This window comes from Mustela erminea, chromosome 7 (assembly GCF_009829155.1).
Source record: "Mustela erminea isolate mMusErm1 chromosome 7, mMusErm1.Pri, whole genome shotgun sequence".
In the NCBI taxonomy this organism is placed as follows: Eukaryota; Metazoa; Chordata; class Mammalia; order Carnivora; family Mustelidae; genus Mustela; species Mustela erminea.
In genome coordinates this window covers 5,355,198-5,380,224 of record NC_045620.1, presented here as the reverse complement: position 1 = coordinate 5,380,224, position 25,027 = coordinate 5,355,198, and the positions used below count along the sequence as shown (strand labels likewise).

General features: G+C 52.3%; 1 protein-coding gene across 1 annotated transcript in view; it reads right to left on the bottom strand.

Annotated features, from left to right (window-relative positions):
* The window catches only part of BMP7 (bone morphogenetic protein 7), an 88,153-nt gene that overhangs the window by 51,723 nt on the left and 11,403 nt on the right, over positions 1–25,027 (bottom strand). The window contains exon 2 of the mRNA XM_032350267.1: positions 3,508–3,700. Coding sequence (XP_032206158.1) covers positions 3,508–3,700 — 193 coding nt within the window. The remainder of the gene's footprint in view (positions 1–3,507; positions 3,701–25,027) is intronic.

Here is a 25,027-nt window from a genome sequence, read left to right as displayed (position 1 = left end):
TGAATCCACAGCCTCAAGAGCTGGGTGACGCACCCGGGGAATTACACAATACAATCATACGGCTTCTGGATTAAAAAAAAACAAAACAACCCACCCAGAAAACACATATAAATAATTCAAAAAAATTTTTTAACCTTTTAACTTCTGGAGAATAAAGGCCTTACGGCCTTCTTTCAGGGACCGAAAGGAAACTTAGACACCTGAAGACGGCAGCCCCGTCCCCGCCCTCCGCTCCCTGCCTCTTTTCTACTTTGCACTTGCCAGGTCATCTCCTCGGCCCGAGACGCTCCCGGAGGGCAGGGGCGTGAGTGTGCGGCCGGTGCCCTGCACACAACAGGTGATCAGACATTCGCTAAGGAGGAACCTGGTCTCCCAGCAAACCAAATGCCCCCTGAGTCAGGAACGCAAAGCGAGGCTCGCAGCCCCCATAGGGAGGCCTGTGGCTAAGCTGCTCACAAGGGGCAGCCCGTTGCCCCCCGCCACCTGCCGGAGAGCCGCAGACAGCTGTCCCGCCCGTCCCTCTTCCAACCACGGTGACTCAGGCCTTCTCCCCTCCCCGAGGGCCTCTGGATCCACCCCACGGAACTAAGACAGGGCCGAGGAGGCAGCAGCCTCAAACCGTGACGGGACACGTGCCCACGATGCCAACAGGCTGACACAGGCAGAAAGACAAGCAGCTGCTGGCAGCCTGGTGGGGAAGAAGCCAAGGCTCGTGTTTCATTAAGCAAGGACCAAGTGGCTCGCCCCATCTGGGTATTATCACGTCCCTCTGTCCTCCCCAGAGCCCGTGCTTGTCCCCACCTTAGGACCACGGCCTTTGCCGTTCCAGCCCATGCCCCATGGCCAGAGCCTTCTTGTCATTCCTACACCCCAGCTCAGCACGCACGGCCACCCATGACCGCTTGATCGCTTCAGGAGGCCAGCTTGTCTGCGTCCTTGCCTCCCGGTTTGCTGCCCATCTCCTCCAGCCCGCGCTGTGGGGTGGAGTGCACCCCCTAAAAAGATATGCTCAAGTCCCACCCCAGGTACCTGTGAATGTGACCGTATTTGGAAAGAGGGTCTCTGCAGATTAATTCTGGTTAAGTAAGGTGAGGTCGCATGGGAGCAGGGAGGGCCCCGAGGTCGAGATGGCCGGTTTCCTTCCAAGAGGAGAGAGGCACACAGAAGAAGGTCCCTCGAGGGTGCAAAGCCACGTGGAAAGAGAGCAGAGAGAGGACAGACAGCGGTAGCTAGAAGCCAAGAGCACTGACAATGGACAGACACCCCTGGAAGCTGGAAGAGGCAGGAAGGAAGCCCACCCCTGCCCTTCAAAGCTTTCAGAGGCAGCCGACACCTCGCCTTCCAACTCCGAGCCCCCAGAACCCTGCGAGAGCCCATTTCCATGGTTTTAAGCCACACACCTCATGGAACTTTGTGAGCACAGCCCCGGAAAACCAGTCCTCTCCTCAGCCACCAATGTCCCCAGAGACCAGCTCCAAAGCCAGCGCCTGGCCTGTGGGTGCTCAGCAGCGGGGTGGGGAAACACATCTCTGGGCTCACACGTCTCTCTCCAAGTGCAGCGGCCTCGGACCTCCACAAAGGAGGTCCTGTGCCTGTCACACCAGGCTTGTCCGTCTCAGGGACCGATGGGTGGCGACGCCCCTCATGGGAAGCGGCCGCATCCCAGCCAACCCTGGGGACACTGCAGTGGCCAGGGAGGGCAAAGACCTTCCTGCCCGGCATCTCTGGAAACTCGGAGAAGAGCGGCCCAGGTGACACCAGCCAACCCTTGCATTCTCTTCAGCCAAACCCACTCGGAGCAGCCATTCCTGAGGTGAAGCCTCTTGGGGGACGCTCCTAAGGCAGGTGTGGGGAGCCTGCCGGGAGGGGCGGGGAGGGAGTGCGGCTCGGTGTTGGCACAAGCGGCCGATCGGGCGCTGGTGACAAATGGCCGGTGGTACCTGCGTGCTCGCCGGCCTTCAGGAGAAAAGTCAAACATGTTTTTGTTCAGGAGTCCTGGGGGGTCTGTCAGAGTCCAGAGCAAACAAACGGGTGTCACGCCCCAAAACGAACTCCATCCTTCTTCCTATATTCGGTCTGAGGGGCAGGGCACCGATGTCGGGGCTCACTGGGGGGCCGGAGTGCCTATCGTAGGATTCGGAGGTGCCTCCCAAGACCGCTTGCCGCCTCCCCCGCAGCACACCCTCCTTCTAGGAGCGTCTGCTGGCCTCCCTGTAGGGCGAGTGGGGCCGTGCACACAAGCGGGGGCCCTCAGTGTAGACTTGGTCCCGCCCATCAGGCTGACAAAGACCAAAACAGCTCGATCAGAGATGATGTTGTGAGCACACAGGAGATCGGCCTCCCCCTAGCTTGTTGCTATAAACTGACACAACCTCCGAGGACAGCCGTCCAGCAAAATCGAACCGTTACCGACGTGTGCACCCTCGGACCCCACGGTTCTATCTCCGGGGCTATAGCTGACGGACACGCACCGGTGTGAAATAATGTTGTCCACAAAAATAACGCGCCTCCCGCCTGTCACACGGGTGGAGAACCTCAAGGAACGGGGAGCAGAGGCGGCCTGGGGGGTGGGCCCCGGGGCCCAGAGCCAGGATGGAGTCTTCCTGACCACTGTAGCTGCTGTTCTCTTGTCCATGTGACAACGTGACGGTCTTACCTACGCAAAAGTGTCTTTTCAAAAGAACTACTTTTTGTACACCCAGGTACAAGTCCTAATTTGGCCACTGTCTCCCTGGGTGGCAGCAGGCAGATGATTCACCCTCGGCTTTCAGCTCCTAACGCTCCTAACGCTCCCCAAGTCCAGGAGCGGCGCCCCACAGGGCTGCGGGAATACAAACCAGGTAACAAATGCAAAACAATGGAAACCCTTAGAAAGAGAGGCTTGGTTGTCTTAGTCTTTAAGATGGCCTGTGAAGGAGGTGGTGACCTCTCCTCTGTCCCCAGGGTGGTAAGGGGTCCCCATTCCCGCTGCAAATGCTGGGACTGTCCATCAGGAGGCGCCCACAGCAACTTCCCGCCATGCCTTACTGGGGAATGGCATCCGGCCATGACAGGAGTCCACTAGCCTGAGCCCCACTGAGGCAGGGCGGGGGAGGGGTGTCACAGTCACCTCCGGAAGGACCGATATGCTCACTCCATGCTCTGGCCCATCTCTGAGCCTCCTGACCTCTCAGGAGACCTCAAAACCAAAGGGTCTCCAGACAGTCAAGTCTTCCAACCCAAGATCTGGGTTCCCGACCTCGTGATTCTTAGAAGGCCGAGTTCTCTCTCTGCCTGTTTATTTCTGGGTTGGGGTTTTGATCCCATTTTCATACGGATCGCCGCCTTCACTGATTGTCTGAGGTCATGTGCTGGGCTTCACGGTGCAGTGTAGGGCCTGGCACATGGTTGGCAGCCCGGGACATACATGGCCCAACCGCCCCGGCCCCAGCCCAGCCACCACTCCCTCCCTCCTCTGCCGCTGAGGGCAGCTCAGCACCCCTCCCCGGCACCGGTCCCAGCACCCACCTGCCCAAGTGCTCCTGCAGCACCTGGTAAACGCTGATCCGGAACGTCTCGTTGTCAAAGCGCTCCCGAATGTAGTCCTTGTAGATCCGGAATTCGGCTGCGGTCACAGCCTCCCCTTCCGGGATCTTGGAAAGATCAAACCGGAACTCCCGATGGTGGTAGCGTGGGTAGAAGAACTCCTTGTCGTGCTCCACTGGAGGGAGGAAGCACACGCCACACCAAGGGCTCATTAGTTCCCGGCTCTCACTCTCCCGCCGCAGAGTCCAAGCCCACCCACAGCTGGACCCCCCTGGTGCTCACCGCCCCTTCTACGCTGCCCCGTGGAAGCCTGGAGACACACAGCCTTGGCCCTGTGGTCCCCTTGAACGAGAGCAGTGACTCGGCATCAACCCTCTGGGAAGAGTGGGGCACCGACCGAGCCATCCCAGAGGCCCTGGACACACTCTGGTTCGTGGGCCTGGGTTCAAATCCAGGGTCAGCCACTAACTGGCAGGCCTGCACAAGACCTGCTAATCTCTCTAGACCTCCATTTCCTTATCCAAAAATGAGGATCATTATCCTGCATGGGTTGTTGGGAGAGCTAAGAAACCTAACACCGGCAGCTTAGCCTCTGGGAGGGCTTGACAACGGTGAGCTATGACGCGTGTAGACAGACCTCACTCTGCTTGTCATGGGGTCCCTGAGGCCCAATGGTGTTCAGCCCCAGCAGCAGGTGGGAATCACCATGGGGCTGTGGGAAAACGCTGACGCCCTGTCTCAGTGGTGCGCTGGTCAATGTTGAGGAATTGGGTCTCTGGGACCTTATCGGTCGTGTCTGTCAGTTTCCATTTTGGCCGATTTCAAGCTCCCGAAGCGAAATCACTGAAGATGGGGGGTGGGAGGCTGACATGGGGGGCTCTGGCCCCCCACTGTGCTCACCCCCCTCTGAGCCAACTGACTCAGTATCTTTGGGGAGGGGGCCCAAAAACCCGTACTTCTTAAAGCACCCCACATGTTTCTAACAACCGCCAGAGTTTCCAACCACGGCCTTAGACTAAAAGCAGAAAAAGCAGCGAACAGCAAGGTCGGGGGTGTGGCTTTTTAAAATGACTTCAGGAGGGGCGCCTGGGTGACGCAGTGGGTTAAGCCACTGCCTTTGGCTCAGGTCATGATCTCAGAGTCCTGGGATCGAGCCCCGCATCGGGCTCTCTGCTCAGCAGGGAGCCCGCTTCCTCCTCTCTCTCTGCCTCTCTGCCTGCTTGTGATCTCTCTCTGTCAAATAAATGAGTACAATCTTTAAAAAATAAAAAATAAAAATAAAATAAAATAAAATGACTTCAGGATAAAATAAGGCAAAGGCCTCAACTCTTCTCCTTCATACTGACAGTGAGACTGGATTGAGAGATTATGCCCATTTCATCGATAATAAATGTTAAATGGATGTAAGCCCCAAAAGAGTGTTTCTGGAAGGGGCCTGTGATTCCCGAGGTTCGTGTATCCTTTGGTCCAAAACGGAGCAAGGATGAAGCTGGGAATCAAGGGCTGGAAAGATGCAGAAGGGCCAAGTTCAAGCAAGTGTGTGACATCTGCAGATGCCTTTCCTCTCCCGGGAGACACAGCCCCATCTCTGCTTCCTGCCTATGGTGGGGGGACGACCAGGGATACAAGAAATAGAGGAGAAATGTGCCCAGCTCCACCTCTGGCTTCAGCTTCCTAATCCCTAGAGGCTCCCAGGCAGGGTCAGGGCTGCCCAGCTGCAGGCAGGACATGAACACCTTGGAGGAAAACTGTTCCCAACACCGGCAGCCCAACGGCCTTTCCTACAGACCTGCATTTAAAAACAACAACAACAGAACTGTTTTAAACCTTAATAATAGTTCTAAAAGATACTGGGATGAGGGCTGGGCTTGAGACGGATTATCCTCATCAGGCTGTTTCCTGTTGGGCAGACGGGGCAGGTGAAGTCTTCAAGGCCAGGGAACTCTGGCTAGGCACAGCAGTGACTCTGCCTCTGGGGAGATCTTGGGAAGTGACCTCCCGTCTTCAGCTGCTGGAATCTTGGGCCATACGTGGAGAGCTGGCCACAGGAATGACCTCTCCAGAAAACATCCCGTGGTCACTGAAGACTGCACTTGTCCTCCTCACTTGCTCTGTCCTTGACCCCCCCCACTCGGAGCACGTGCCTCCTGACCCAGTCTCAGGGAAAGGCTAAGTTGGGGGACAAAGAATGCTGACGGGGGCGTCCCCAGCTTTGATTTATGCAGAAAGCAGGTAGGGTAAGGGTCTTTGTGGCAGCCTCTAGGAAGTGCAGCCCATGGTGGGGGTCAGGTGAGCCCAGGAGGGGACCTCTGAATGAGGGAGCAGAGCAAAGCGCCCTGCGTCGGTCACTGTGTTAATGCCCGGGGCCAGGCCTCTGTCATCCTTCTCACACCATCTTCAGGTCACCCTAAGAGGCGAGCGCAATGCCACGTTGGTAGGGGACGTACCTAAGAGCCAAGAGGGACTGACTGCCCTGCCCGGGGCCAGAGCGGGACCTCAAACCCAGACCCCGCCAAATCTTAGCCACGCCTCTCAGTGGCCACGCCTCCGGCTCTGCTAGGGCAGCTCTTAAGCCTGTGGTCAGAACTTTCTCGTTGCTACTCAGCGTACATATGAAGTGCACGCAAAATGCGTGTGTGTGCTTCTGTGTGTGTTGCCGCGAGCGTCCCCATGGGGCCTCCTCCCAGACCCAGAAACAGAATGTCGCCAGGTCCCCTTTCCTCTCCCACAACTTCTCAAATCTCAGGTTGGTTTTGCTCGTTTCAGAATATCACAAACGGGAAATAACATCGGACATATTCTTTTGTCCGTGGCCTCTTTGATTCAACAGTGTTTGTGTGGTCCATCTGTGTGCCTGGGGACAGCCACCCAGCCCTGATGCCATGCAATAGTCCCCGCGTGGATTTCACCACGATACACATGTCCATTCTGCAGTCTGTGAGCATTCGGGTCGTTTCCAATTCGGGGCTCTCAGAGGAGGGCATTCTGGTACCCATGCGCCCCGTATCTGGTGAATGTGGGGAGGCATGGGCGAAAGTGGAATTGTGTGTGCTCCCCATCAGTCGTATTGCCGAGCTGTTCACCCCAACTATCGCCCTGGGAGCTTTTTCAGAGGGTATCAGGAGGAATAGTGGAGAAACACAAGTTCATCCTGTTAGGGAGATGGGCCCAGTCTGGGGGCCGTCAAGGGCTTTTTTGCAAGGGCCTGGCTAAAGGCAGTAAGGCAGTCACCCCTGGAGAGCAGCTCCCCGCCAGCGAGCAGTCCGTGCACGAGCCTATGCAGTCCCCCAGCCGGGCCCCCTCACTGAGTGAGCAGCCATGACCACGCCTGAGCTGCCCCCCAGCCCCGCAGCACCCGACCTGAGGTCACCGAGGACCATCTCCTAACAAAATGGAAAGGCTGTCTTATGGCCATGATCTTGCCAGTCTTCCAGGTACCAGCATGCAGCACCTGGTTCTTCCTGCCTTCGAAAACCTCATCCTCCTGTGGTTCCTTCCCCTGTGAACAGCTAGCTTTTCCCCCCGACTCTCTGGCCACTCCTCGAACATCCTCTTAGTCCCATTAAAGTCCCCAGGAGCTGTGGAAGAACAGGGGAGCATCCCATGGGCCACCTCCCTCCCTGCAAGCTGACAGGCCACGTAAAGTCTCCATCTGCCTCAGTCCTGGATCCCCAGAGATGGGGGTGCAGAACCCCCCACTTACAATGAAGAAGGGGAACAACGCAGAAGGACAAAAAGGCATATTCAGGGAGCACTTGCTCTGAATCGGCTCCTGCTCTGAACACTCCCAGCCCGGCGGGGTGGGATTCATCCCCACTTCACGGATGAGGACTCTGAGGTGCGGAGAAGCAGGTGACTTGCTCAAGGTCACCAGTTTGGTCCGTGGCTGGGCTCCAAAGTTCACACTCTTGACCTTGACCTTTCTAAAGCCAAGTGCGCTCAGCTCGAATCTGTGTCCCTACCAGCTGTGTGGTCTCAGCCGAGTGATTAACCTCTGTATGCCTCCCCTCGTCCCAGGATGATAGTGGCCCTTTCTCTGTACAGAGTCGGCACTTACGGCAATATAAGTTCATGTCTGCCATTGTCATGGGGCCTCTCAAACAGGGAGGCGAGAGAATGCCATCCACGCAGAAGAAGCCTTATTCGAAGGTGGGGATTTGCATAGTTCGGCTATGACAACTGTATTTGAAAAGTATCACAGTCAGACCTAACACTAAAGAAATGTTTGAAGGAGCAGACCATTAACACAGGTGCAACCATTCAAGTCACACCCAGGGAAGAAAGAAAACACTGACACATAATCACAAAAATAAATCTGTAGCAGCAGGTGTATATGTAACTTCTTAAATGTAGAAGATAAAACGTATCTTAACTGTTAAGACAGTTAAGATACCAAGGTTGTAAGGTTTCTTTTGTTAACAAGATATATGCATAGCGTCAGGGTAAATTTCTTGCAAACATCTGCAGGCTCTCCCGGACAGCTTCCTGCAGGCATCGCCTTCATTAATTATTTTAAGACAATGAGCAGTAGGAACCACGTTCACCTCCTGCTCTTCCTGAAACCACATCACCATGGGTTCTAAAAATAATTTTGTAATCTATCAAAGACAGTCACTTTTTTTTTTAAAAGAGCAGTTCATAATTCAAAGTCCAAACCAAATTCCAAATCTCATCCCTCCAAGGCTTCCATTTTTACAGAAGCCACTCCACGGCAGGGAATCCACACCGTTTCGAGCTCAGGGGTCAAGGCAGTTCAACTGTCACCCTTGAAGTAGGTAGAAGAATGTACTTTTAGGGAGAAAATACAGCTTTCCACGTCTTACATTACCATACCTGATTACCCAGGACTTGGGTTTTTCAATAATTGTCTAGAGTTGGTATCTCCCTTTGTCCATAAAGAGAAGCTTTCCAAAAACAACCCAGACCCTGGGAAACCAGCTTTCTCTGCACCGCCCTGAACATTCCAGCACCCCACCGGCTAAGAGAGCTCACAGGCATTAACGAAGACTTTCATCTTCAAAAGATTAAAAGGGCCCAAATCCCCGAGACCAAAAGATAAGTCCAAAGAAAATGGATTCCGGAAAACACCATCCTGACAGCAACCAGCCCCAAGACTGTCCCCAGAGCCAATTCTAGTGTCATTTTACAAAAGCCTGGGATAATGACCCCAAAGCTGGTTCTGGGAGGGGTCTTTCTGGGCTGGAGGGTGTCCATAAAGGGCAGAGGCAGTTGGGAACCGGAAGCCACCCACTCGGGCGTCCCCTCCCATGACCCCTGGGCATGCGAGAGGAGACCTCTGCCTCACGTACAGCCCCAGAGTTCTGCCTCCTCTCAGCATCTGAGCGCCTCCTCCCACTGACATGACACAGAAGGTACAGGCATAGCTCTCACTAAGTTAGTGTCCTCTGAACAAAGGGGTATGATAACCAAATGGATCTTGCCCTGTAGACCTGCCGGGGCAGCACGGATTTAACCAGCACCGAAGCGTAGGTATTGAGAACCGTGCTTTGTAGAACTATATTTAACCCTGTAAAATGAGGGCGTATGGGTGCCCCAATGTATTTATACTATATTTATATATATTTATACTCCATACATAGTCATACACGCCAGAATACAATAAATTCTTACAAGTGCGAGAAAACAGGCATAGAAGGTATCGTATTTCTTTTGCTCCTGCTGGGCGGGCAAAGAAGCTGCAGGACTGACCACTCGCTGTCATGTCACAAGTAGGTGATGTGACTGTACCACCTCTTTCTCTTAGAAAGCCTCACTGGGGCTCTCTCTGTCACACCACATGGTCCCAAGGGAGCTACCATCTTGTCCCATGACCCTTTTATACAGAGCTGAGGGATGGGAGGGAACAAGCCCCAAGCTGGGCCAAATGCGGGATGTCTTTTATTTTCCTCACACCTGCTGCTAAACAGCCCCTGTTTGTCGTCTCTGCCTTGAACTCTAAGGGTGTAAGTTAGGACTGTGGGCTGCCACGTGCCCCTGCTGTGCAGAGGAAGCTGGCCCGTGAGAAGGAAGATGCCAGGCAGGGGGGCACGGACACCAGCCTTGAGGAGGGAAGCCTCTCAGGCTTGATCCTCTGGTGGGGGGATCCCCATCCTTCCTGAAATTTGGGGTTTCAGTTCTTTCAATCTGTGGGTTACGTGGAACCCCTCAAACAAGTCCCCTTTAAGCTGACTTGGAGTGAGGGTTTGCAACTTGACAGACCGCAACCTACCATTTGCAACCAAAGCTGTTCTGCACAAAATAATCACGAGCCCAGTAATATTCCACACCTGGAAATGGATGGGCGGGGAAACACATCCAAGCGACTGTGGTTACCTCCAAGTGACCATTTGCCAGGAAAGCTGCATTCTTTAGACTTGGATAATTTCCAAACAAAAGATGACTCCCCTTTATATATATATATATATATATATATATATATATATATATAATTTATTTGACAGAGAGAGACACAGCAAGAGAGAGAACACAAGCAGGGGGAGTGGGAAAGGGAGAAGCAGGCTCCCCGCTGAGCAGGGAGCCCGATGCGGGGTTTGATCCCAGGAAGCTGGGACCATGACCTGAGCCGAAGGCAAACACTTAACACCTGAGCCACCCAGGTCATCCCCAAGATGACCCCTTGACCGAGCAGAAAGCAATGACTGACCCCATCATGAACCCCCAGTGCCCGGCACAGCCTGACATACATAGGGCTCCATAAGGCGACTGGATTGAATATATTACTCTCCATGAAAATTCCTTCTAGCCTTTAAATAACATGCATACAGTAAAGCTACAAACCAAAGCTCAATTAACTATCTCAACACAAACGTACCCAGCACGGGAAACGGTACATTCATTCCTCTGACCGTAGATACCTCTGGGGCCCCTCCTGGACACAAGCCGCTCCTTCCCAAAGGTGACCGCCAGCCCAACACCTGATGCCACAGACTCAGTTCGCCCGCCGAGCGCTTACCCTTCTGTGTCTGCGTCCGGCTGGTTGTCTGTAGTGGTGATCATTCATTTCCGCTGCTGTGTAGAACCCCGTGGCGTGAGTGGGCCACAGTCTATTCTCTGATGGGCCTTTGGATAGTTTCACGTTTGGGACTGTTATAAACTGGGCTATGAGGAACATCCTTGCGTGTGCCTCTCGGTGACCACATTTCTATTGGGTAAATACTTTGAAGCAGGAGGTCAGAGGGCAGGAGAGCATGGTCATCTTTAGTATATGCATCTGACCATTTCCACGTCAAGAGTTTAGGGGTAACAGGCAATGGGGCCAAAGGAGACACAGTCCCTAAAGGAACAGTTCATTTTAGTTTATTCTAGCAAACCCCAGTGTATTTGTTTAGGTACGAGGGAGTTCACGGGGAAAGTGTTGAGTGCAGTCTTGAAGAAGGTTGGAGGTTGACCAGCCCCAGAGAAAAGGCAGAGGAAATAGACTGGTCCCCAAAAGCTCCAGTTATGAACCCCTTTCATGACGATGAGGCTCTGGGAACCAAGAGAACCAACCAAAGACCATAATATAACCAGAAGCTAGAACTGAGCTTTCAAGGACCCTTGACTGCTTAAGATTCCATGTCCCAGATCCTCCCGCCAATCCTGATTTAACTCCAAAATTTCCAATTCAGGCTTCCTTCTTTCTTACATGGATGCAATTCATCCAGAAGGTTCTGGCACATGCCAGAATTCACTGGAGCTGACTGTGACCAAGGCAGCTGTCGGAAGGCAATTTATGGTCCCACAGCTTCAAGGATGTGAACCTTGATGATGACTTTTCATTCATTCAAAGATTTACATGGCAAGATGAAGGAGCTTGAAAAAGTTGGCAGGGGCATGACATAAACTGGGAGCTCTGGAAAATGGACCAGACATACCCAAGTACTCTAACAGGAAAATGTTCTTTCGGGAACACGAGTGCTGACACAGGTCTGCTACAGAAGAGAGGACATCTTCCTAAAGGCATAGGAAAGGACTATCACGTAAGAGTCTAAAATAACAAATGCTCCCAAGAAAATATCTCCGTGTCTCCTCACACCCTCAAGCCCTTCTTGACCACCCCAGAGAGGTGTGAGAGCCCTCTGTCATCATGCAGTGGGACAAAGACAGATAAAAGCCCAGTCAGATTGCAGCTTTGGGGACATCTGGATGGCTCAGTCTGGTAAGCATCTGCCTTCAGCTCAGGTCATGATCCTAGGGTCCTGGGATCGAGTCCCATATCAGGCTCTTTGCTCAGCGGGGAGCCTGCTTCTCCTTCTGCCTGCTGCTCCCCCTACTTGTGTGTACTCTTTCTCTCTGGCAAATAAATAAAATCTTTAAAAAAAAAAAAAAAAAGAAAGGATTGCAATTCTGTCAGCTGCCTGACCCCTGAGCTGGCTAATGGCTAATGTTTTCTCCATTTGATTCTTAACTGAGGTACCATATACATAAGACTTACCATCTTCACCATTTTTGTAGTTCAGTCATGTTAAATACATTCACAGCGCCGTGCAACCAATATCCAGAACTCTCTTAATCTTGCAAGACTGAAAGATGCATTAAACGAGCCCCCATTCTCCACCCCCAGCCCCTGGCACCCACAGTTCGATTTTCTGTCTCTGAATTCAACTCCTCTAAGGACCTCCCACCAGAGGAATCCTATAGCACTGATCTTTTTGTGTCTGGCTTATTTCCCTGAGCATCCTGTCCTCCAGATTCATCTACACAGGAGCATCTGACATCTGTCAGGATTCCCTCGCTGTTCAAGGCTGAACGGTATTCTGTTGTGTGTACAGACCATGTTTGGTTTATCTGTTAATCTGTCGATGGACACTCAGGTTGCTTCGACCTTTTGGTTACTATAAATAATGCCCCTATGAACACGGGGAGGAAAACATTTCCTTGAAGCCCTGCCTTCAATTCTTTCGGGTCTGTATCTAGAAGTAATTGTCGGTCCATAGGGTAATTCTGTTTTTAATTTGTTGAGGAACTGTCATACTGTTTTCCACAGAGCTGCACCATTTCACAGTCCTCCCCAACGCTACACAAGGGCTCCAATTTCTCCACATCCTCATCAACACGTGCTGACTTGTTATTTTCTGAGGTTGGGTTTTGTTTGGAGAGTAGCCACCCAAATGGGGGTGAGTCACAACTATAAAGGCCCTCTCACTGTCCTGAACATCACATCACATGTGTCACACACCACATCTCACTGATCCTTGTAAAAATCCTACTCAGAGGTAGGCACATGAATCGTGCCCCTTTTGCAGATGGAAACACTGAGGCTCAGAGCCGTAAAATGACTTTCCCACAGCCACACAGCTGGTCTGAATACCCACATGGTCTTCACCACTCCGCCATGCCGACTTGCTCCCTGACACTGGACGCCACCGCAGACGTCATAGCCACGGAGATAATCAGGTAAGGACAACTCTAGAGTATCGGAAGCTCTTGGCACACATGCGAACTCAAGAGTAACCTTAAAAGTTGCACTCGGGGGGCACCTGGGTGGCTCAGTGGGTTAAGCTGCTGCCTTCAGTTCAGGTCATGATCTCAGGGTCCTGGGATCGAGTCCCGCATCGGGCTCTCTGCTCAGCGGGGAGCCTGCTTCCTCCTCTCTCTCTGCCTGCCTCTCCATCTACTTGTGATTTCTCTCTGTCAAATAAATAAATAAAATCTTTAAAAAAAAAAAAAAAGTTGCACTCGGAGAGTAAAGACTGCATTCGACTCAGGTGCCTCTTTGCTTTGCAAGTTTTGCTCCTGCCCAAGGTCAAAGTCGCCCTGGAGACAGGGTGACAGCTTGAAGACGGCATAGCATTCATCCGTCTCCCCATCCTCTGCCCTCCCTAGCCCCCCACATCGGGGTGGGGGGCAGGGCCCTGCCTGGCGGAGGGCACACAAGCAGCATTGTCTCCCTGCCCCTGGACTGCTGCTTCAACTCTCGAACTTTCCACCAAATACTTGGGCTGCCAACAAGACCACCTGGAGTCCCAGCGCCGGGCGCTCCGAGAGGGTCTTCGCAGACACTGCCTCCTTGTTAGATGGCCAGAGACGCAGGCGCGGAGGCGAGGGCGCTGGCAGGCCCCGCATTTGTCATCGGTGCCGCAGCACAGATGTGGGGTGGGGGTGGGGCAGGGGAATTACTGTACCACAAGATTAAACACTTCATGTCAACATGTGCACAGTATTGCTCGAACAATGTTATCATTGTGAATTGAATGGACCAAAGGGTTTAGGGCATGGGGTGGAGAGAGGGGAAAAAAGATGGGTTTAATTATCTCTAGGGCTGAAGCCAGTTGTTTGCCTAAAAAGACCCAGACGCTGGTAGAGCTCAAAAGAAAAATGAGCTGTAAGCAAATGTCGATCTCTCTGCCATCGACCAAGGGCAGCCATTCCTCATTCACAGGCAGCCCATCTCCGCGGACGGAGGAAACCAGCCCCCAGGGATCCCTGGGTCCCAACCCCATCCCCAACTACAAAGGAGGGAAAAGAATGGAAACTAGCTACTATTTTCAGCTCAACTAGTAATTCTCAACTAGGGGTGATTTTCTCCTCCCCAACCCCCAAAACCCCACTGAGGGCTATTGGGCAATGCTTGGATTCATGTCTGTTTGCCGGGACTCAGGGGGTGTGTGCTACTGGCTTCTAGTGGGTGGAGGCCGGGGACATTGCTAAACATCCTACAAAGCCCAGGACAGCCCCCCTCCTGCAGAGAATGGTCCAGCCCCAGTAACAGTCATGCCCAGCTGAGAATCCCCGAGCAGACGGACAGACCTCTAGAGAGTCTGGGAACCTGGGTTTGGGCCGCATCTGGGCTCTCAGTGAGGTGGGTGGGGTCCCAGTTCTTCCCTCTGTAACAAAGGGATGGATTTCCCTGGTCTTGCCTGAGCTTCCATTACATCATACCATAGAAAGTCGCCCACATTCTACCGATTTTGACCTATCGACGGTTCAGCCTAATACCTCCAAACCGGGATTATACATCCGTGCCTCTGGTGTGACAGCCCCAAGCCACATATGTTTACTGGGCACTTGAGAGGCAGCTGGTGTGGCTGGGAGGTGGTTTACGTGTGCTCTGGTGTTCGATCTAAATCTAAACGGCCACATGGGGCTCATGGCTCCCACCTTGCACAGCACAGATGCAGAACCTGTCCGTCACGGTAGAAAGTTCTTGGGGAACTTAAAGCAATGCTCTGTGGCATCCCTGTGCTGGCTTCTTAGAGCAACAAGATATAGGGAGAGCTTGTCGCAAGCCAGGGTCCGAATACACGTTCTCAGAGGCACAAGGGGAGGGTCACCTCCCCCCACACCGCCCACCAAAGTCATCTCCGTTGTGAGAAATGCCACAGAAGCAGCGAGAATTTAATCCTGGAGCTGTGTGTGAGGCCTGGGCTGGAAGCTGGTGGTTCCAAGGCTCTCAGTTCTGTCTGTAAACAGGCATGATGACTGCCCCCTGCTCTGGGGGTAGGACCACCAGGAACCTGTCCGTTGGTGAGTGACATCACACGGAATAACAGCAGATACATCAAGTTCAAGAACACGGGGCAGGAGCTCTGCGGCAGGTCCAGTCCGGCACCCCAGCCCCTTCCCTCTCACTGAGCTGGGCTCAACTGGATGGCCACAGCCCCACAGGGCCACCGTCCCTTCGCAGCCCCTCCCCACCGCCCATTCCATGTCCCTCCTGAACTTAACTGCTCTGATTATTGTACTGGTTGGCCCGCTAACCTGTCTACGACCTGTCTTCTCGTCTACGTCCTCACCAAGAGTACACAAACTGAGCGAGGGCACAGAACAAAGGCTTCGACTGTGGAGCGGGGCTGGGCTGGGAGACCCGGCTCCAACGCCCGCCGGGGCTTAGCAACTCACTTCTTTCTCACCTGTAAGACGGGAGGATGGGAATACCTCCTCCGCGGGGTTGCTGGTGGGTCAAAACAGACCAGGGATTTGCAGACCAGTGTGCGCCAGAACCGTCTGGGAGCTCGTTCACACAGAGACCACAGGGCTGATGCCCAGCATTTTTCATTCAGGGGTAGAGCCTAAGAACCGGCATTTCTAACACACTCTCAGGAGATGCTGACGGTCTGGGGACCCCACTTCGAGAAGCCCTGGCACGGGGGCTGTCTGGCTCACTGGCACAGAGGGAGGTCCTGAAAGACAGTAGCTGTCACTGTTTTGTTGTGTTCGCCACTGTTTCATCTGCTGTACCCACTTGCGTGGCCCGTGGCAGAGTCCCAAGTATCTTAGCAAAGAGTGTCCAGAAACTTCCCCCACGGGAGCCCTTGCCTCACTCAGCTCAAGAGGCCGTAGAAAGCTGGGGCTCAGGTGGGCCAGGGGGCTTGACAGCTTGGGTTGGAACATGGGCTCTGCCGATCGCCAGCAGGACTCAGGACAAGTTAATCCATCTCTGGGACGCTCAGCGTTCCCCTTCTATTAAATGGAGACATGAAGGAGCCTTCGGTTATGAGGCTCCCTGAGAATTCGAGGACACAGAAGGCAGCAATCACGGGGCATGGCGGGGGCAGGGGGGGACCCTGCCCAGAGAAGACCCCAGGAGTGGCTGGCGGCGGCGAGAGGAGCTGCTGCGGGACAGGAGGGTGCTTCTCCAGACCTTCCCCCAGAGCAGTCACAGACGCCTGGGTCAGCTGGGCAGGCACAGCTGGTTTAAGGTATTTTAGAAGCAAATCAAATCAAATGAGAATTTATAATCCTTCCTGAGGTCTGGGTTCCATCAACCCAAACTCATTAGGCCCTGGCTGTGCAGGTGCAGCTAAGGAAGACATTGTTCTGCGTTTCCTTCACGCTGGGCTCCCGTCTCCCTTTCAAAATAAGAGTTTCTCCAAAGCCCTGTACCTGAACCGAAACACCACAGAGCCATGTGCACTCATTCTGCACACAGGGTGATGTGGGGGGTGTGCAAAGCCTGTCCTGGGGACTGGCAGGGGAGGTTTGCTGGAAAACTCACAATCCTCAAGAGCTGACCCACTTGATATCACATTTTCAAGTTTTGGGGGGTTTTTTGGTTTTTCCTTTTTTTTTTTTTTTTTTAAAGATTTTATTTATTTATTTGACAGAGAGCGATCACAAGTAGGCAGAGAGGCAGGCAGAGAGAGAGAGGAGGAAGCAGGCTCCCTGCTGAGCAGAGAGCCCGATGCGGGACTCGATCCCAGGACCCTGAGATCATGACCTGAACTGAAGGCAGCAGCTTAACCCACTGAGCCACCCAGGAGCCCCCCTGCTTTTTTTTGGTTTATTTTTAAGTAATCGCTATACTCAACGAGGGCCTCAAACTCATGACTCCGAGATCAAGAGTCACAGGCTCCACGGACCAAGCCAGTCAGATGCCCCGATCTTCGAATTTTCAACAAGCTGAGCTGGGATTCCCAAGCTGAACTACCAAAACATCCTCAAAACCACACTGTTGTCCCCTGAACCCATTACCGGTAACGGAAGGAGAATCCATCATCAAAAACCGAAGAATGGCTTGGAAATCTGTGACACGTGGTCAGTAGAGATGCTGATGACTTACAGAGTGAGTCTCCAGCTCACACAAACAGTTCGAAGTGGGGTCATCTTACAAATCACTGGAAACGACCAGTAGTGACTTAAGAGAATTCCTGCACAATTCAATGTATATGGAATTTAAAAACAGACAAGACTAAATCTAGGCCATTAGAAGTTAGGACAGCGGTCACCCTCCGGGAAGACGCCAGGGGTCCTAGTTGCCAATTGTGCTCTGCTTTTGGCTTCGAGCGCCGTTCTGTGCCCGTCCCGTTTCCATGTCAATAAACCATGTTCACAGTAAACGTGGGCTGGCTCTGTTCCCCTTCCGTTCAACACAAGAAGTATTTGTCACCATATGTCCTCTATTGTAAGAGCCGTGATTAATGTCACGGCAGCTCTTGGGGGCAAAGCATCTCTATCAATTTTAAGACATTTGGGTTTCAGAAACACTGATCATCAAAGAAATGGGGGATGATGGGGTGCCTGGGTGGCTCAGTGGGTTAAGCCTCCGCCTTCGGCTCAGATCATGATCTCAGGGTCCCGGGATCGAGTCCCGCATCGGGCTCTCTGCTCAGCAGGGAGTCTGCTCTCCCTCTCTGACTATTTGTGTGCTCTCTCTCAGTCAAAATAATTAATTAATTAATTTTGTTTTTAAACAAAGGAAAGAAATGGGGGATGATCCCTAGAGCAGAGTTCTGTGGCCTCCTCCTGCCCTCACAAATGACCTGCTGTTTACTGACCTGCTCCACACCCATCTTTTGAGCCCGAGGAGCACTTCAGGATCAAGTTTAAGAGGCAGGGCTCAGAAAGCGGACCTCCAAATTTAAATTCACTTCCTGGTTGTGTATCCTGGACCAGCTACTTCTCTGTGCTCAGTTTCTCTATAAAACAGGAAGGATAAGAACGGTCCCCACCTGAAATGGTTTTCATGAAAATGCACTACGTTAATTTAGGTAAAGAGAATGAGGATGCTTGGCCCACAGTAAGCCCCTGACACATGTCACCGACTTAGATTATTATCACGACGGTTAACAAAGCTCTAATTGAATAGTTGATACCTCCCCAACCCCTCTCCGACCCAGCCACAAGGGAGCAGAAGCTGACTCCCAGCTATCTTAGTTATGTAGTGTGACCCGCCTTCTAGACCCAACTGATACATGCATGAACATGTGATTCAAGGTGTCGAAGAGTCTCTCCCAGAAATTTTAATTGGGTGAAGTAGGTCAGTCGTGTCATCAAAAACCCAAGTTTCTTCTGTCTCTGGCTCTGCCATTGTCTACATGTTGATATTTACATGTTGCCTCATGATCACAAGACAGCTGCCATGACTCCAAACATCACACCTTCACAGAACCACATTCAAGGCAGAAAAAAAAGAAGACGAAGAGCACAGAGAGTTCTGTTTGCTCAGCTGTCACTCATCTGGAAGCAAAATATTTTTCAGATGAACCACCTCCTACCCCATTCCTCCCCTAGCAAATTTCCTCTTATGTCTCACTGGTTAGGACAGCATCCTTGTGGCCATTCCAACCTGCTAGGAAAGCTGGGAAAGCAACTGTGTGGCTAGCCAGATAGCTGTAATTACAAGGTGCCGTGGGTGGCCTTCTTTCTGCCAATCAGCAGGGGAGCAGAGGAACCCAGTGGGGCAGAGAGGCAGGAGGGGCTGTGCAGGGACAGATGAGGGACACAGAGAGAATAAAACACTTGAACTCTCTACAGACTAGCAAGTTGCCGGCGCATCTTGCCCACAGGTTTGGGGATACATTGATTTCCTTTTTTTTTCATTTAAGCTAGTTTGAATAGACTTGTTTTACCCCCAACCAAAGAATTCTGTTACCCTCGCTGCCCAAAAGTAATCCCTAAAAATATCTTCTTCCTCCTTTTCCGCCGATCCTCAATTCTGTACCTAAGGATGTATTCAGATCCTCACACCTTAGTCTCTTGCAAACTAGCAGAAACAACCCAGGCGCCCAGAGCCCACCTCCTGGAAATAAGTTGTTTCGGGCTCTCAGCGTACACACAGGGTTCCACTAGGACAGGCAGGCCTCCCCATCCCCAGCAGCTCCCCACCCTCGCCTAGCAAACAATGTGACACAGATTCTTCCGATGCCTTGAGTATCTTGATCTATTCGTTCTCTACCCAGAGGGAAACAGGAGCCACCTGTCCCCCAAGCCAAGCTCAGACCAAGCCCAGCCCAGCCTCTGCTTCCTCCCAGGGCACAGTGACTCCTGACCTTCTTAGGTCTTTTCAAATACTTTGGCCCCTTGTCTAAGGAGATCAGAAGGGATGAGCTGATAAAGTTTGTTTTCTGCAAACAATTGGCTGCGGGGTAGAGTCCTCTGAGGACTGAAGCTGTACTGACTTACAGGTTTGAGTTTAAAGAGAAGCTCAAGTGTCTTGGTGAGCTGCAGAGGGTCTGAACTCACGTCAGCACACCGCACTATTATTTGGAGACCAGAACCCAGCTTAGGGCCCCTCCCTTTCTGTCACATAGAGGAGCAAAATCACATGTGCAAATAACTTCTGTAAATCAAACTATGTAGCACATGGGCAAGGACAACAAAGAGAAACAATTCAAATAATCTGAAAGTGGCTACCCCACAACCACTTCCAACCCACTTTTCCCTCTCCCGCCTCCCATTGTATTGGCCAGAGGCCAGTTTCATATGTTCCCACCCTCCTTTGCAGCAAAAGCTGGCCTTAGGAACTAGCTGGGTTCATGGGACTTAAAGAGAAGTTTTTTAGAGGCTTGTAGGAAATGAAGAGCTAGGCAATCCAGGAGAGCTCTTTGAACCTATCCCCTTTCTCCTGCCTTGAACATGAAATTGTGTGAGGATGTGATGTCTGGGGCTATAGCATCCATTTTGTAACCATGAAGTAATGGGCATGAGGACTTTTAAGGATGGTTGTAGGTAAGGCATACATTTCACATATACCTGAGTGATTATCACTGAGCTACTACCCCACACTTGGCATCACCTCCCTCATTTCTTACTGTTCTGGGAGATAATGACATGTTTTTAACACTGAACCCACTGATAGGCAGGTGATCTGTGACTTAGAACAAGTTCTAAATGAGACATCATTCCTTTCCACTGAAGCAGGGAGCCGGCTTTGGGAAGCATAGACCTCGCAGCATCCACTGTCCTTGAGGGCGGTGCCAGTGGTTAAAGATAAGTATTTGAGTCCACGATGGGCCCTGAACCTTAACCAAGCACTTCCCCTCATGTGCAATGGAAGCAGGAAAACTGGCCCCGGGTCTTCGCCCAAAGACATAGTGTGTGTATTTCTGGTGTGGCTTCTTAAGGGATTTCAAGGATAATTTTCACTCTGCTCAACTTCTGTGCACTGCCTTCAGCCTAGCTCCCTTGGAAGAGGTGACAGCAACATCACACTTTTTTTCAAACGCCCATGCCTCTTGTCAAAACCTGTGAAGTGGAAGGGGGGGGGAGGGTGGGCACCTGGGGGGCTCCGTGGTTGAGCGTCTGGCTCTTGGTTTTGGCTGAGGTCATGATCTCAGGGTGGTGGGATCCGGCTCCATGTCCCACTCCCTGCTCAGCGGGGAGTCTGCTTCTCCCTCTCTCTGCCCCTCCCCCAACTTGCATATTCGCTTGCTCTCACTCACTCTCCCTCTCGAATAAATAACATCTTAATAAATAAATAAATGCACCTTTTAAAAAATCTGTAACGGGAGTTGAGTAAAAAAAGTACAATTTTTAAAATGCGAAGTCACCTACAAATATGCAGTCTCACACAGGAGGGCCCCGAGCAGGGTTGGGAGAGGGATTCACAGGCATCCCGGACAGCTGCTGCCTGCAGACCCGTCAGCACATCAGGGGCTCGCCCATCACCTTGCTCAGGCTCACGGAAGGGCCTAGAAGAGTGCTCCAAAGGCAGCCCCCGGGAGGGGCCCCCATTTGCTGAGAGCTCCCTGCTACTATCTGGGCTGGTCCCACAGGCCCCAAGGTCTGAGCCACCCCACCTTACAGGGACACTGCTAGGGACTGAACTGGGCCCCCAAATTCACCTGCTGGAGCCCTAAGCCCAAAATGATGGGACTAAGAGATGAGTCTTCAGGAGATACGAGGTTTAGATGAGGTCATGAGGGTCGAGGTCCCCTGCGGAAGCCAGTGTCCCCACGGGAAGAGGAAGAGGTGGGAGCTCCAGCTCCCCACCTTGCGAGGAATGCTCGCAGCGGGTGCACAAGCCAGGGAAAGAGACAACCCCAACTCAGACCTCCAGCCTCCTGCACTGTGGGGAAATACATGTCTGGGCTTTAAGCCCCCCAGGGTAAGATACTCTATTCTGGTCCAAGCTGACTGAGGCAGAAACTGAGGCCCTGAGCGCTGCGGTGCTTCCAGTGACCCGCCTGAGGTCACACACTGTCCCCAAAGCTGGGCGAGTGGCTGGTCTTCCCTGACCTCCCCTCTCCTCATGCGTAGTAACAAATGTGGGAATCGTGCTAACGGCTGCTGTGGAGAGGCCCTCACTTAAAAAGGAGAAATGTCAGGTGTTCAGATCAAAAAATGAGGGGACAGAGGAAATGCCACCCCATGGAATTCTATATCAATGGAGTTCCAAAAATAAAAATCAAAAACCAAATACAGGTCCAATTTTACTGTGAATTTTTCATTAATTCATGAAGAGTGGGCCTGCCCACAGTAAGTGCGTGCATCTGAGGGGTTGCTGGTGCCCTGAGCTGGTGCCAGGTCTGATGATGGTTTGGTGTTTCCTTCAAACCTGCATCGATAAATACAGATTGGAACCAGCCAGAGGCAACTTGCTTGGATAGCAGGACTTGTCCTAAGGGAACCAGCTTCCCAGTTTGATCGTTTCCTGTGAGCACCGTCAAGTTTCCCGCCTCTCTGTGGGCTACACAGATAGCAGCAGACCCCAGCCCTGCAGAGCTCAGCGTGGGGGACACCCGCACACCCCGCTGTCACCCCCAGAATGAGCCGGTGGCATCCCCTGCCCAGAATGAGCCAGTGGTGTCCCCTGCCCAGAATGCCCAGAGGAGCTGCCCCCACTAGGAGTGACCACATCACTGTCGGCAGTAAGGGTCCTGGGCACCTCGGGCCCCTCGGACACCGTGCTTGGCTCTCCTCCTGCCTCCACACAGGGGACCCCCCACAGCTGCCCAGGAGCCAGGCCCCGCTACTGACCCAGAAGAGGAAACGGTCATGCACAGTATTATCACCCGCCCAAGCTCACGAAGCTACAAGGGGCAGAAGTGGGATTTAGACTCATAGGTTCTGACCCAGAGCTGGTCCTAACTACCACCTGAGATGTCTGAGGAGAACTGGGGAGGTGGGGTGTGGAGAGCAGGCTACAAGGACCAAGCAAATTTAGGAGGAGCCTAAAAGCGCCCTCATAGGGATTCACGGTGTACACCTCCCAGTCCAGAGGCCGAGAAGCCATCAGAGGAGCAATCTGCGTAAATCAGAGTTTCCTCAAGCGAGGAGGAGCCCCTCTGCATGGCCAGCAGGACAGACGGTGCATTGTGTCGCTGATCATCTGCAGAGCGACAAAGAGTGGGTGGGTAACACTCGGGATTTTTTCATTTTTATCCCTTCCCAGGTAGAGGGTACGGACAGTCGAAAGGTCAGCAAACATTTTTTTTTTTAAGATTTTATTTTATCTTTGTGAGAGAGAGAGAGATCGAGCAGAGGGAGGGTCAAACGGAGAGGGAGGAGTAGACTCCCTGCCTAGCAGGGGGCCTGACATGGGGCTGGATCCCAGGACCCCCAGATCATGACCTGAGCCGAAGGTAGACACTGAACCGACTGAGCTCCCCAGGCACCGCGGGCAGACCTCCATAACCCACCAGATAGGAAGTATTCCAAGGCTCTGGAGAGCACAGACTCTGTGGCAGTGACCCCACTCGCGCCACAGGGGGAAAGCAGACGCCAGCAATACATCAGTGCTCATGTCCCCAGTCAAGCCTTACAGACGCTGGAATTTGAATTTCATCTAACTTTCAAATGTCGTGAACTAGTATTCTTCTTTTGATCATTTATCATCCTTTAAAAAATTACATAAAAACCATTCTGCTCCCAGGCTGTGCAAACACAGACGGAGGTTCAAATTTGGCCTGTGGACCGTGGTCTAAAGCCATCAGCTTTCCCTGCTGGAAGCAGGTCTGGAGAGAGCTACGGTGGCCATGGCCATGGCAACACATGGCTTCTGTGCTCCCCACCACCCCCGGTAAATTACCTGCAGACAGAGGAGGCCAGGTAAGAGAGGTTTTTGCCCTAATTCCTCCCAAGGGACAAAAAAAGAGAAACCACTTTGGTGGGTGTGTTTCATAACCTTTTAGTACCATGGGGCAAAAGGCACTGGAAGACTGTTCTGGTTCCCAGGAGGTGCTGCTGCTCTGTAGAGATGTGACCTCCATCTCTGTCCCCAGAATGTTGCAAACCCAGGCCGCGCTGTGTCCCAGCAGAAGGCTCACATTCTGATTGCAATCTGTGTTCCTTTCAACCGGAAAATAATCCACCCGTCTAGAAAAGCCGGCTTCCCCCAGTTATTGCCATGTACCAATGGTTTGAACCAAAGGCTCTCAAATCAATTTCCAACTTGGAGGAAAGCTACAAAGCAGTTCACCACTGGGGGCAATTTTGCTCCCTGCCCCCCCCCTTCACCCCAGGGCAGGGGGACATTGGCAATGTTGGGAAACGTTCTTTGCTCTCACGGCGTTGGCTTGGGGTGCCTCTGGCATCTGGCGGGTAGGAGCCTGGGATACTGCCCAACATCTTGTAACACACAGGACAGCTCTCACACCGGAGAACTGGTCTGGCTAAAAACGGAGAAAAGGCATTTCCCAGTTCTTGGGCTGAGCCACAAGAGAACCAGAGACTTCTGGACCCCCTTTCCCATCCCCCCCCCCAACCACCACCAAGCATATTAAGACGACAAGGAGCTCAGGGTTCAAGTTGGTATAAGGCAAGTCGCTTCATTTATTGTTTCCTCCTAAAGGAAATGACCAACTGGTGCCTCTACCCTATAAACGTTTACTAGCCCTGGAAGGTTTGGGGGCCCCACTGCCATTTTTAAGGGCTTCTCTTTCAACAAATGTTAGGTCAAGTCAGTCAGACAGTGGAACCTGAGAGAGGGGAAGATGGTGGGGGGCATTTTACAAAGTTCAGGACCGGGAGGAAAACCGAAAGACCTGACACGACCTCCCTGCCCTGTCTCTCGTGCTCATAAATGAATGTCTGCCTCACACGGGGCATCTTATGAACGGGGCAGAAAGAGTTTTAAAGGTCTCGAGGCACGGCTGCTTGGGGTTTTCACTCGCCAGCTGAGTCCCCGTCGCTCTTGTGGGGCTGGAGATTGATGAGTTATTGGTCCTTGGGGCATGAGACCCTGAACACACTCCCAGACTGGGTCTCTGGGAGGCTTTCCGGGTACCTTGGACTTGGGAAAAAATGTAATCACAAATAAGAACACGGAGGAAAATGCAACAAATATTCAGGTACCGCAGCTGAAAATTAACAAGCGTTAATAACCTGGTTGCTTCCTTTGTGATAAACTTTTTCTTTTAGAATCATTTCAGATTTACAGAAACGTTGCAAAGACAGTGCAGAGTCCCAGAGCACCCTCAGCAGGTTGCCCCAGCGACAACACCTCCCCCAAGGCCATAGGACACTTGTCAAAGCGGAGAAATGACCATCAGTGTTTGTTTCTTCTTACTAGTAACTAAACTCCACATTGTTTTTCAGATTGCACCAGTTTTTCCACGGCTGTCCATGTTCTGTTCCAAGAACTGATCCAGGATACCACAGTGTACTTCCTAATGGTTTCTTATTAAGGGAAGGAAAACCTGAAGGGAACAGTCAGTTTACTTAAAATTTCTCCCCAATCGCATTCTCGCCCCTCCTCCGTCCCCCTCCCCAGAGGCAGCTGGTGTGAGTCCGGCAGCCCCTGGTATGTTTCCCGCATGAAACTAACTGTGTACGGAACCACTAAGGACATAGAATATTATCAGGTGCCGTCCTGAGTGTGTGTTTTGACACAGTGAAAAAT